General features: G+C 39.5%; 1 protein-coding gene across 34 annotated transcripts in view; it reads right to left on the bottom strand.

Annotated features, from left to right (window-relative positions):
* The window catches only part of madd (MAP-kinase activating death domain), a 32482-nt gene that overhangs the window by 13522 nt on the left and 6393 nt on the right, over positions 1–12567 (bottom strand). For 15 of the 34 annotated variants that reach the window (XM_037247801.1, XM_037247787.1, XM_037247800.1 and 12 more), the window contains exons 5-20: positions 12435–12566; positions 12099–12212; positions 11910–11990; positions 9292–9348; positions 8415–8587; positions 8063–8298; positions 7807–7963; positions 7596–7699; positions 7244–7434; positions 6745–7085; positions 6407–6537; positions 6098–6199; positions 2384–2492; positions 2090–2276; positions 1293–1443; positions 845–1048 (exon numbers count right to left, since the gene is read on the bottom strand). In XM_037247801.1, the coding sequence (XP_037103696.1) occupies positions 845–1048; positions 1293–1443; positions 2090–2276; positions 2384–2492; positions 6098–6199; positions 6407–6537; positions 6745–7085; positions 7244–7434; positions 7596–7699; positions 7807–7963; positions 8063–8298; positions 8415–8587; positions 9292–9348; positions 11910–11990; positions 12099–12212; positions 12435–12566 (2470 nt within the window). Of the gene's footprint in view, positions 1–844; positions 1049–1292; positions 1444–2089; positions 2277–2383; positions 2493–3865; positions 3926–6097; positions 6200–6406; positions 6538–6744; positions 7086–7243; positions 7435–7595; positions 7700–7806; positions 7964–8062; positions 8299–8414; positions 8588–9291; positions 9349–11909; positions 11991–12098; positions 12213–12434; position 12567 lie in introns of all 34 variants that reach the window. The other 19 variants (XM_037247814.1, XM_037247806.1, XM_037247813.1 and 16 more) reach the window with 6 other exon arrangements.

Raw genomic sequence — 12567 nt, forward strand, 5'->3', positions numbered from 1 at the left:
GTCGATGGGCCGGCAAGCCACATGATGAAATGGGAGCAGTTGCAAAAGCTGGGATATGCACGTCACACAGCATTCTGTAGAATTGAGGGTGCAACTTCTAACAGGAAGAGAGGTCTCAAGCTACTAGTAACTTGACTCTTGTGTCCCTGGTATACAGGCCCAGAAAAAAAGTTTGACTTGAACCAATTACTATGCTTGATGCTTTGGCCATTAAAAATTCAAATAATGTCTGTTTTGTTCTTAACTGGGACTGTTTCCTGGGAGTTTATTTCCACAATCCATGCAGAGAGCAAGAGGAACTGCCATATTTTAGGTTGTCGGAACCTGCAGTAAAGGCACAAGCAAGCGCTAATTTTTCAACTGATGCCTATATGACTTGGCCACTACTGCAGATTTAGGTCTTGAAAATAAAAGCAAAAAGACATGCATTCAAGGTGCCGAGAGGCTGACGACAGACCTCTTGAGAGGAGGCAAACGAAGACACAAATGTTTTAGGAGGGCGGGACAAACGCAATCCGAGCAGGGACGCAGGGCTACACATTATTCCAAACATTTTTGGGTTGTACTATTGCAGACTTGTTTTATATTGGTTCATTTTTAAACATGTCAACCTGGATGTAAACTATAAATACATTGCACAATCTCAGGTGCTTAGACCGTTGCTGTAATTCTTCGAAAGCCAATTTAACAGTAATGTATGGAATATTGTAACTCCTGCAGCATTGTCGTGAATGTAAGTTTCTTGGGAATGGTTGGAGAAGGGAGAGGAATTTGTTCTGGGGTAGATGAGCTTTTCAAGGAGTCTCACTCTGCACATGCAACCAGGCTGGAGTGATGTACACACCAATCGAGGCAATAAAGTTCTCTTCGTTCAGGCTCCGGCTGTCAAAATGGCGGGCTCCTCTGCCCGTTGTGTGATGTGGCAGCTGCAGATGAGGGACGGTCAGAAGACCTTGTGGTCTGGCGGCCTCCATTCGGCCAGAAGGACTCTCTTTACTCCCGGGGCTGCCAGCACTATCTGTGGGGCTTCGCTTGCGCTTTTCAGGGTCTAACAAGTTATCAAAAGTAAAAGGGCCACAGACCGAGTTCAGCAAAATTAGAGGAAAGTTTGTTAGTTTCGTTAGTTAAATGAAAGAGAGCTTGACACAAATGCAACACAAAGCTTTGGCCGGTGTTTAGGCACAAGCCCATGCTGCTTCGCAAAAAAAAAAAACTTTAAGGATGAATACATGAATTGTATTTACCGGTAATATACTAAAAGAAAAACTGCAAAGATTCTCTATTAAACTTACCTTTGGTTTGATAATGCGTGCGTGCTATCTCCAATAAGATGAAGACACTGGCCATTCCTCCAAGGCCTGCGTTTGAGTAGGAATGCTCCAAACTGGATACCGTACATTTCAGTATGTCCAGCATGCCCTTGTACACCTTCCGGCTCACTTCCTGAAGACAAAGATGATTTATGTCAGAAATACAAGCACATGCAAAAACTGCAAAATAAATATGATTTTAGATTTTTTACACTGTGCAAAGTTGCTCTACAATTTTGTGTTGGTTTTCATTGGGAAAAACATTTACCGTAATTTTCGGACTATAAGTCGCGGTTTTTTTCATAGTTTGGGCGGGGGGGCGACTTATACTCAGGAGCGATTTATATACATATATATGTTTTTTTTCACTTTTTTGGGCATTTTATGGCTGGTGCGACTTATACTCCGGTGCGACTTATAGTCCGAAAATTACGGTAAATAAATCAGGTCACAATTGCGCTCATAATACCGGTATTTTCAATTATCAGTAACTGATTTCAGATTAAACTAAAAGAGGATCTTGACAAAAATATAGATGTTTCATAGAGTTCATAAACATTTAAATGGCAATCATAATCTAATCTTAACTAAACGTTCCTAGGTTAAAGAAAATATCTAATATTCATATCCTGGCATAATAAAATTTACCCTAGCTTTGTCTTTAATAACTTAATGAACAATATGGTGAGCAAACATGAAATCTAACATAGAAAACTAGTAAAAACTAAATCACACCACCACCAACAACAAAAATGCATGATGGGATTGAAACAATTTACCACATCTCGTATGATCTCCTGTCTAGAGTCTTCCTCTGACTGGCTGGCTCTGTTAAGTTTGCTCAGCACAAAGATGCGGAGCTGTTCATTCTCCAACAGACGGCGCACTTTTTTCATGTTGAGCCAGCCGACACCTTGTCCATCCAGGACACTCTGTACAACCTCCTTCAAAAACTGCTGGTTTTCACTGTATTGATAGCAGAGACTCGGGTGTAGTCAACAGATATGCAAAGGCCGTTCATACTCCAAAAAGTCATGCTTCTCTTAAAAAAGTTAGTTTATTTGAAAGACTACCTTGTATTATTAATGCGACCCTGAGGAGAGGGTGATTCTCTCTTCACCGTTGGGCTGTGTTTGATTACAGAAGACTTCTGGTCCACAAGTGCCCGAGGTGCACGTGCACCTGTTGTGGCAACACAAAAAAACACAATGAGATCTCGAAACACAACAGCTAACCTTAAAAATAGCATCACAAACTTGCACACAAGGTAAAACTCTGAGGAATTCTGGGTAAACACACTTGTACCAGGAGAGAAACAGGGTTTTTAAGTAGCTTACCCCCCCCACACTCCATCATTGTTTTGAGACTAGTAATCCGAGTAAACTACTGACCACATAATCACCAAAGCTGCAAGACCAATATTGCAACAGGAGAGTTGAAGGGCAAAACAAACAAGCATAGAATAGACGCACACAAAGACACGCACAAAAAGGAGAGCTAAATCCTGCTCAGGGTGGTGGCATAACATTGGATTGGCGCATACTGGATATGAGACCAAAACTATTTCGCGGAGAAACTATGTCCGCAATTACATGCCCAACAGAAAAGGAGGATGGATTGCTAAATTCAATAAAGCTAGAAAACAAAAGAGCACAAGCTGACGCAAGTCATCTGCCGCAATGTTGTTGAAGTCTTATAAAGCGTTGCGTCAATCATGCTTTTAGTACAAACCACAGCAGCAAAGATAATAAAGGCAAGCATCAAGTGTGAGCTTATATTATTTAATTATATATAAAAATTTATTATTTTTTAATCATACAGACCTCAGACAAAATAACTATTATGTAATTGCCTTCCTGTTGTGAATCTTTAGGTTTACTGACAAAACGTTTGCATGTGGTTTCGAGTGTTTTATCGCACTAATTTCATTTTGGAAAGTACAATTTACACAAGATTACAGTTACCAAATGTTTCTTATCGCCATGTTTTATGAGTCCAGGCTGAAGACAACACAAAATCAGCAGAACAATAAATAAATAAAACGCAAACAATAATGCCTTTTCTGTGATTAGAAATCTCACAAACAACAAATGCATCCGTACTCCGTAGTATGATGTAAATACAACATAACTCAACAAACTATAAGTTTACAACCTTGGTTGTTGTTTTTTTTGGAAATAACTGTTTGCAGCTGCATAACAATGTATAGCTACCATCCGCAGTACAGCGTGATTAGGCCCAACCCCATTCGAGAAACTAGAAGCAGGGATAAAATGAACCACGCGACAAGAGGTTTGTTTTTATTTATCCTGGTCTGTGTTTGGTGCTGGTAATTTGTGTTGCTTAATGTGGTACATCACTTAAATCCACCCCACACTTTTAAATTGTTTGTAATGCGTCAATAATGTGTAAATTGGAATGAAAATAGACTGAGGGAAAACACAGTGAATCCTTGGTGGCACACACAGGGAGTAAAATGAGCAAAGGATGTGGGGAGATGTAGTTGACTGGCTTGGAGAAGCATGCAGCTCACTCGGGAAAAGAGCAGAACCCACCTTCTCCGCTCCCCGGGCCGGCCTCTGTTATTATCTCCATTAGAGAATTTAGCCCAAATACTGCACACAAAACCCAGAATTAGTTGCTACCAGGAGTGGACAGAGACGGGGATACCGGCCCAATCACAACCAGTCTGAACATCAACCCATACTAACATCACGCATGCACAATTAATATGACGCCAAACAGAAAAAAAAGTAGCAAAGACAAACAACATAAAAGTACACGATGGCCCACGATGTCCTGATGATGATTTCATCCCAGATAATGATTGATAATGTTGTTCATGTCGTGTTAAGCATAAAACATATATATGTAGGCCTAAAGTATGCACACGCTGTACTGTAATTATATTTGAATGCTTTTTGGAACAAAATTCAAAAGCATCAGGACACTCATAATAGGCCACTATTGTTTAACTTGTCATTTTGACAATTATGAAGCAGAGTAAGACAAAACAAAAGAGTCGTCTCGAGTGGGGAGCAGTCGACTTGTTGGGAATTCATTCAAAGGCAAACAGAGCTTAATCGGTTGTCCACTGTATAGTGTTCCCCTGCTATTAGCCGGGGATAAGGCTGGAACCCTGGCACAAATAGCAAGAATTTGACAAAACCCGAAAACGGTTTATAATTGCCTATTTATGCCACAAGCTTTCCCCAAAGCACTACATGAAGCTCCTTTGTTCGATTTCATAGAGTTCCTTGGAACAAAGATGCGGGCAAATAGAAAAAAGTCTGAATAGGCACCAAGATGTCGCCGTAGCAATAATTCTATGACGTTGGCCTAAATGCAAAAACAGCGAATCTGTGAGTTTTGTGGCGACTAACAGATGATAGTTTGAAAAAATGAAAATCGAAAAGCAGTGACTCGAAAATATGTGGGGGAACACCGTAACTTGCAAATATGCAGCTGTCACAATGAAAATTGCTTGCCCTTCCCAGAGTAAATGTCTTTACTTTGTGTTATGTTGGGGGATATCTTTATCAATAGGACCACCACCACCAGTTAATATGGAAGGAATGGGAAGGTGTGAATAAAACAGCTTACCACAGTGTCTTCTATCTTAGTCCTACACTGAAAAACCAAGATAGGTATGGGCCTACTAAGGGTAAGGTGTCACTACAAACGGTCACAACATACATGACATACCCGGGCTGTCAGGTGCATCTGGACAACAAAGACAGAACACACGGAAATGAAAAGGAACATTTTCTATGGCAGCTATTCCACATGAATTGGAGCTATTGAGTACCATGCTACACCTGTTTATTTTCTCTCTGTTGAAAAATCCAACCTCTGCACAATTCATATCGTTCTAAAAGTAATTTCATTCTTGGGACGGAAAGGCCAATAGCTTGAATTTGTCATAATGACCAATAATGGGCTAAAGAAGGAGGAAAATAACAGACGTAAATACAACCCAACGCATCGAAGTTAAACAAGTTTTACAATAAACACTTTTAAATCGCCTATTCAAACTTTTGACCAATATTTTCAAGATATGTTTTGTATTTGTTTAACTTTGCGATGTGATTTAACCAGATACTCTTGATAGCAAATTTTACATTAAGTTTAAAATGAGTGCATACAAGTGGTCATCATCAGACCAAACTTCTAAAGGTAGATAGAAGTGTTGCAAATTCAGCAGCTTTTTTGATTTTATGAGGGAACACTAACAAAATTGTAGACCCCTAGAAAAGCATAACAAAAAAAACACGTTTTTTTTTGTGCGTGTGAATTCTCCCATTTACCGACTTGAGAAAAAAACTGTGCCTAAAATCCTCAATACCCTCCTTTAAAATAGCGCCATAACTGTTAGCAATCAGAGGGAGGACAAAAAAAAAAGTCAGGCTATAAAAATGGAATCTCTACAGACCTGCTTGGTCCAGCTCCTCCTCAATGTCAAAATTTAAATATTCTTTTATAAAAGAAAAAATAATTTAGATGAAGAAAACAGAACAGAAAAAAAACAGTCATTCAAATGATTAAGAACCTGAACTTTAGGCTCATGTTTAAAAGTAATGCCTTAATAATTAAGCCATGCACATACTTTAACTATACATTATACCAATTAAGATAAAATGATGATGCTGGCAGACTAATATATGATTTAAAAAATAAAACAAAATGAGCTGGGCTCAGGAAATCAACTGACCAGTATACAGCCTTCGAAACAAAAAAGGAGTCCATCGAGAGCGTTTAAATGTGTGTGATTGGCTGCGCTACTATACCTTTCAGGCTGGGGAAAGGCGTGGCTTTCTCCCTTGCAGCTTTGTTTGGTAGGGCCAGCTGGGACAGACTGAAACTGGTACCGTGATTCTTGTAAAGATTACCTACAATGAATACAGGTTGTCAACAACAGCAGCTGTTGGCCATCGTTTACCACAAATCACAATCAAGTCATTCTTTCTACTGGAGGGAGGAAAAAAGGTGATTTCCATTGCACAATTTTCCAGAATTTGAGAAGGCATTAAAAGGTCAACACGTTATTACATCGTAGGAACAGAGAACAAATTAATATTAGTTCAAAATATTCTTACTAGCAAAAGACATTAGTCCCCCAAATCCATCATTACTGCTGTTGGAAATGGTTGAGTTTGGTGAGCTGTCCCCTTCTCCATCGGATTCCCCGGGTAGCCTCAGACTACTTGGACGTGAAGGACGCTGTGCTCTTTAAACGAGGGGGGGGGAAAAAAAAAAACTCTTCAAATCTCCTCAGAGAACAATTAATTGCATGCAACAAGAGGAACATATTGAAACATTCTATACATATATAATATATGTATATGAAATATATATAATAGTATACAATACAAATGACAATATTACATTGCCAAAGATTCAAGACCACCATGAATGGAGAACTACTTGTACATACTGGGTTTTGACATTACATGGTTGGTCAGAGAGCCCCCCCTTTGAATGAAGAGTTAGTTCATTCAAGTGATGAACAAGTTGAACACACTTGTTGCCATTGAGGTTCTGGTTGAATCGAGGGGTGTATGACTCCACTTGTTCTTCTGCATCAGGATCATCTTCAGAGGGGAAGCCATATTGAGGCTCAAAATAGGGGTTGTCATACTCTCGTTTTTTGATAGCTGGGTCCACCGGGCCAGCTTCAATGGTTGATCTGAGAGACGGTTGGCTGCTAACTCCAATGACTGGGTTCTGTGGGCCAGCACCGGCTAGTGCCTCGCCATCTGGTGCTTCCCCTTGTTCCTGTTTAAAAATATATATATGATTGCAAAGCTATATTTAATGACAAAGTAAAAAAAGAAATATAGATGTAAAATATGGATAGACCTTTTAACAAAGGTGATTACTGAATAAGTAGGAGGTGGGTAGCAAATTATCGTTGGTGGTGATGGCATACGTACATGGTTGACTCCCTGAATGACTGTGCTGGGACTGGAGCTTGCAGTTGTGCTGGAGCTTGAGCGAAGGGGCTGTCCGTCAGATGTTTCGCCAGAAGCATCCCCGCTGGATGGACCCTCTGAGCCTTCTCTTAAGTCCTGGAAGTCCACCTCGCTTGCATCTCCCAGAGCAGCATGCGTATGTGGTTGTAGGCCTAAGAAAAAGAAAAAAAAAAAAGAGGAATGTGATAATTAATATAAAACTAATTGGGCAATAAAAAATGTTATATACAAGCTAATTGATAGAGGCTTTGCTATAAGAATCTCAAATGCAAAATGGAGAAAACTTTAGGAAAAACAACACTTAAAAACATACTTGGCGTGTCTCCCTGAATGTCTCCTTGAATCATCTCACTCACAAGGTCTCCAAGTGAGGAATAGGATGAGCTGGAATCATCATATGCCTCACTGTCACTACCACTAAAGAAGAAGGAAAACAAACAAACATGCATTATCTTTTAAAACCAGATTACTACCAATCAAGCTGTATGCATTGTTATCAATGATGAAGAACCAAAAATCTTTACCTGTCGGTGGGGTCAGAGTCATTGCTCTCATCCTCAAATGGACTTGCCATAGCCTCAATCAGATGGGACCCCCCATCATAAACTCTGTAGACGACTGGCTGAAGCTGGTGAGCATACCACTTGGGTTTATCACCAATTAAGGACGGGTCGAAAACATCTGAAATAAAATTGTGCAGGGGGGGTACACTTAACTGTCTTGTTTAACGTAATGAAAAGTTACAATTAGAAAGAAGCTATCAAACAGAAAAGATCTTACTATTATGTATTCTCTGAAATGCTAGATTAGTGGGATTGAGAGCCCATTCGCCATAGAACTCCACAGCCTGGGTGTGGGAAAGCTTATCAGCAAAATTAGATCGCCTCGGTCGAGATGCGAGGAAAGGTGACGACTGAAAAGCCACCACAGGACGAGGGAAGAGGCGCAGGGTCCGTGTGTGCATTTGAAAACCACGGAGAACATTTGGAGAGTTGAAGAACCGTACCATGGCCACCCTGTTCAGTAAAATAAAATATCTGGATTACACTACAGCTTTCTTTCAAAAACGAAACACATGCAGTAGAAAATGAACAAATATTAAACACCAATAATAACTAGACAAAAGGCTTGCCTGGTGGCGACGTCCACAGAATCGACATCATTGCCATAAATGAGGGGGTTGAACTCAGTGGATGATGGTGAAGCTTTATCACGTCCAGGGGGAAGCAGGGGCATTTCCTGACCTTCCTGGAACTTCTCCAGATTTAAAATGGGCTGGGTATTCAGACTCATACTCGCCAAGGCCTAGAACAAGTGATAGAGTGATAATTAGTGAGAGAGCAAGAGTTTAAAAAAAACGTTTGATGAGCCACTCCCACATGAGGCACCAACATTACAATAGTTTCTCTACCCACTAAAAAGATCTATTAATTTGAAAAAGTAACTTCTTCCAACAAAGCATTGATGGAAATTGTACAAATGCTATTACGAGCGTATATACACACAACATTGTTTTTGAACCCAATTAATACAGAAACAATCGCATCGCCTTGATTTAAGAATTACGTTTTTGCACGTTTGTAATCTTATGATACACATGTTGGTAGTTGGAATCTGTGCATGTTGATGCCTGTAGTGGGCGTCATTATCAGGAAGAGGACAGAATGTACTGAATGTTCTGCTGCAGAGTTATCAGTGTTAAAGTAAGCATAATGGAATATTGAGTTGTTGGATCTGGTGAAATGTCTGTTAAAATGTATCGACTCCACTTTTTTCTCCTTTTGATTACCACGACACTCACTGATGCAAGAATCAAGGCACGCATATTCAGTCATGCTCAAGCCAGAGCTAAGCAGCACGTTAAGGGATCCATAAAACATTCGGAGACACGCTGCTGTTATGCATGTAACTCAATTCTTGAGAAAAGAAAATTTAGTAATTGTTATGAGCAAAGTAAAGCATTGGGACAGAGGATGCGGGAGCATTCCACAGCAGAATAAATGAGTAACCTTATTTTCACCAGAGAAGATCTGCTTTTGGGTGATCACGGTCAACCTAACCAGACACTAGGAGAAAGATGTTGGCAGAATCACAAGAAGGCCCGAGGTGATAAGTGTCATTGGAGCAGCACATGACAAAATCATGGCCCTTTCAATTTCTTTTCAATGGCAACATTTAACAGGAAAACAATATGCTTTATGATTTTTTTTTTCTGTGACAAATATATTTAAAGTCACTGTGTTACTGAAGAATTATGGTGGTTCTGCTGTCTGTTCTGATACACAGACCGCTAGTGTTGGACATAAATATGGGTGTAACGGTATACTACTTTTTATTTCTTTATTTTTTTTTATAAACACCGGACAGTCATTGCCCAAGGCATGTTGAAAGCCATTGGCTGGACACGTATCTGAATGCACAAAGGAGTGTGAATGTGCACAGACAAACAAATAACTTTTTGTTACGGTTCCGACGCAAACATTTGGGCCGTGTGAAAGGACGTATAGTACTAGTGACTACCCCTAAACCTTGACTTCGGGGGCCAGAATTTGTTAACCCAAAAATACAGAAAGTAATAAAAAGTATTTTTTTTAAAAGCATGTGTTTAGACAGCCGAAGGAGTCGGTTTGCTCCACACACATTGACGTCTGTTGACATTTTATTAAAAGAGAAGCAATATGTAGATGACAATATCAGGCGGATTGAGTAAGTAATTTTGATGCTATGTGAATTGGATGGAAGAGAGAATAAAGCAGCCACTTATTCTACTACTGTGTCCGGCCACGCTCTTTGACTTGTGACTGTGTGGATGAGGTGCTTCCACGAAATTCCCCCTTTCCCAATCAAAAAGGATCCTAGCTATCCGTAACAAACAGCCTGACTTCTTATTATCTAACGCGTTTGAATTGGTCACGGAAATTCATCAAATCACTAGCGCTAAGGTCTACGTCCTAGTCATTTAGCTTCATACGGTCCTTCTACCGTCCATTTGAAATATTACTTGAAAATGTATTTACGACGAAACCGCGTTAGAAAGTCCTGTGGAATCGAAGCGTGTCAAAATGAGGTTCAGGTGTATGTGGAATGCCCCAGTGGTTATGACGGGATGATGATAATGATGACTCACCACCGGATCTTTTCAGAAACCTATGTAATACTTGCATAAGCGAACTTCTACAAAGGTTACCTCTTAGCATGCTTATTATATAAGAAAGTTGAAACACAAAAAGATTAAAAAAAACATAGAAGTCTACAAGTTTTCAAGAGTCTTTCACATCAAAGGCTACTTCAGTTTTAATGTGGCAAGTTTCAAAATCTGTTAGTTCCTCCATTCACATCCCTTAAACTGCTAAAGGGAGAGGCTTCACACACACTTCCGAACACCAGTCGCCAAGGAATGACCAAGGAGTACACAAGGAAAGACCAAGGAAACAAAGGAGTTTCCCCATTGAGGGAATAATAAAGGATTATCTTATCTTATCTTATTTTAAACACACAAAGCCATCAAACTAGCTCTGATTCAAGGTAGATATGTATTGCACAGTGACAGCGTCTGGCCGAAACCCTCTGTGTCACAATTTGGCAAATTTCAGTTTTTTTGTCTCACAAATATTTAGAATTGTTCCGTCCACACGTATGTACGTGTGTGCGTGTGTGCCTGCGTGTGTGTTATTTTTAGTTTACTGGCCAATCTTAAATCTTGATGTCTCGTACTTGATTATGTAATGTTAATTTAATTTTTCTCTAAAAAGTAATGATTTTGGTGGTACAAGCATTCCACCCAGTGCCATACAGTATAATATATTCATGTCGATATACGCAAGAGTGTATGTGACAATATCAGTCTTGAAGAAAGTTTCACTGAAATGGTTTTTAAAAAAATAAATTAAAAAAACACAGCTTGAATAGAAACTGAACCTGCCTTCTTTGAATCGAAGAGGGCAAAACCTTATAGCCAGACCATTGTAAACATTCTCCTGATGGGTTTCAATTCAAATCTGAACTAATAATTCCACATCATTTAATTTGTGGTTCGTATACGCAAATGTTCGGATCAAAGTTAAGACGTCTTCCTTTAGCATGATTTGTTCAAATAAAAACGAATGAACACTTTGGAAAGTTAATTATGTGCTCATATTGTAGAAGTAGAAATACAAAGTGTCTGTCTCCATGAATCAGAACCAAATTCTGATGATGTCTTTAGTTATAGGGTTTAGAGGGATTATATGTCACAACCAGTCTTAACAGCAATACTATTTTTTTCCTAGATAACAAGGTTCTAAGAACTGATTTTACCTTCAAGAGCTACAGCATGCAAAGAAAACAGAAAAGAGCAGAAAACATTCAATTTGTTTTTGTTAGTGCACAACAAAATCCATTTCCACTGCTTGCACAAGCTAGACAAAATACATACAAGTCTTTTGGGGTAGGAGGCCCCTGCTCTTCACACGGCTGGAAGAAACGTTTCGATATTGACTTACAGAGCAACAAAACGATTTAAGTATGATGAAAAACGACAATGTTTGGCCGATAAGAAATGCTTGGCCTCCAGAAAGTTGTGCCGTGTGGCACAGGTAGATTTAGGGCAAAAAAAGTACGAATTAAAAAAGTCACACAGTACAAGTACCTGCTTCAGATGTTTCTTGAGCTCACCAGCTTCAGGCTCTGGAAGAGGTGGTAGAATCTCTGCATTTGTAGGTGCTTTAACCTGAAACACATTTACAATTGCAGTAACACCATTTATTTTGATTGTTTCAAAAATACAAATGCCAAAAAAGTAACACAAGGAAAGTCTTAATAATGTGATTGTAGTTACCTTACTGCTGTCCAGATCCACAAGCCACACATCATCTGGAATTCTGAAGTCAGATTTGTACAGAAAAAAGCTAGCTGGCACACCGATGATGTAGGGAGTCGGAGCAAGAAGAAGCTGGGAAGGATAAAAGAAAACATGTTGAGAGAGAATGCTTTGCAGCAAGACGTAGCTCTTTTGTTTTATTTACTGTCCTTCAACATTTGTATGCACATAAGCAGAAACTTGTCGTTGGAATGGAATAGCATGTTTGATGATACAATCTGAATCATATTACACAACGCTCTCCTTCCTTTTTCAAATAATATCACACACCAATGGCACGACGATATGTTCTACCTGTTCAGCTGAGGCCATGCAGGTTGGCAGTAAGGGAATGACCGGGAACATGTACTCCAGAGGATAGATCATGGCCACAAACGCCATTACACTCATGGATAAAGCATTGTAATCTCTTGACTGGAGAATAACC

The sequence above is a fragment of the Syngnathus acus genome, chromosome 3 (assembly GCF_901709675.1).
Source record: "Syngnathus acus chromosome 3, fSynAcu1.2, whole genome shotgun sequence".
In the NCBI taxonomy this organism is placed as follows: Eukaryota; Metazoa; Chordata; class Actinopteri; order Syngnathiformes; family Syngnathidae; genus Syngnathus; species Syngnathus acus.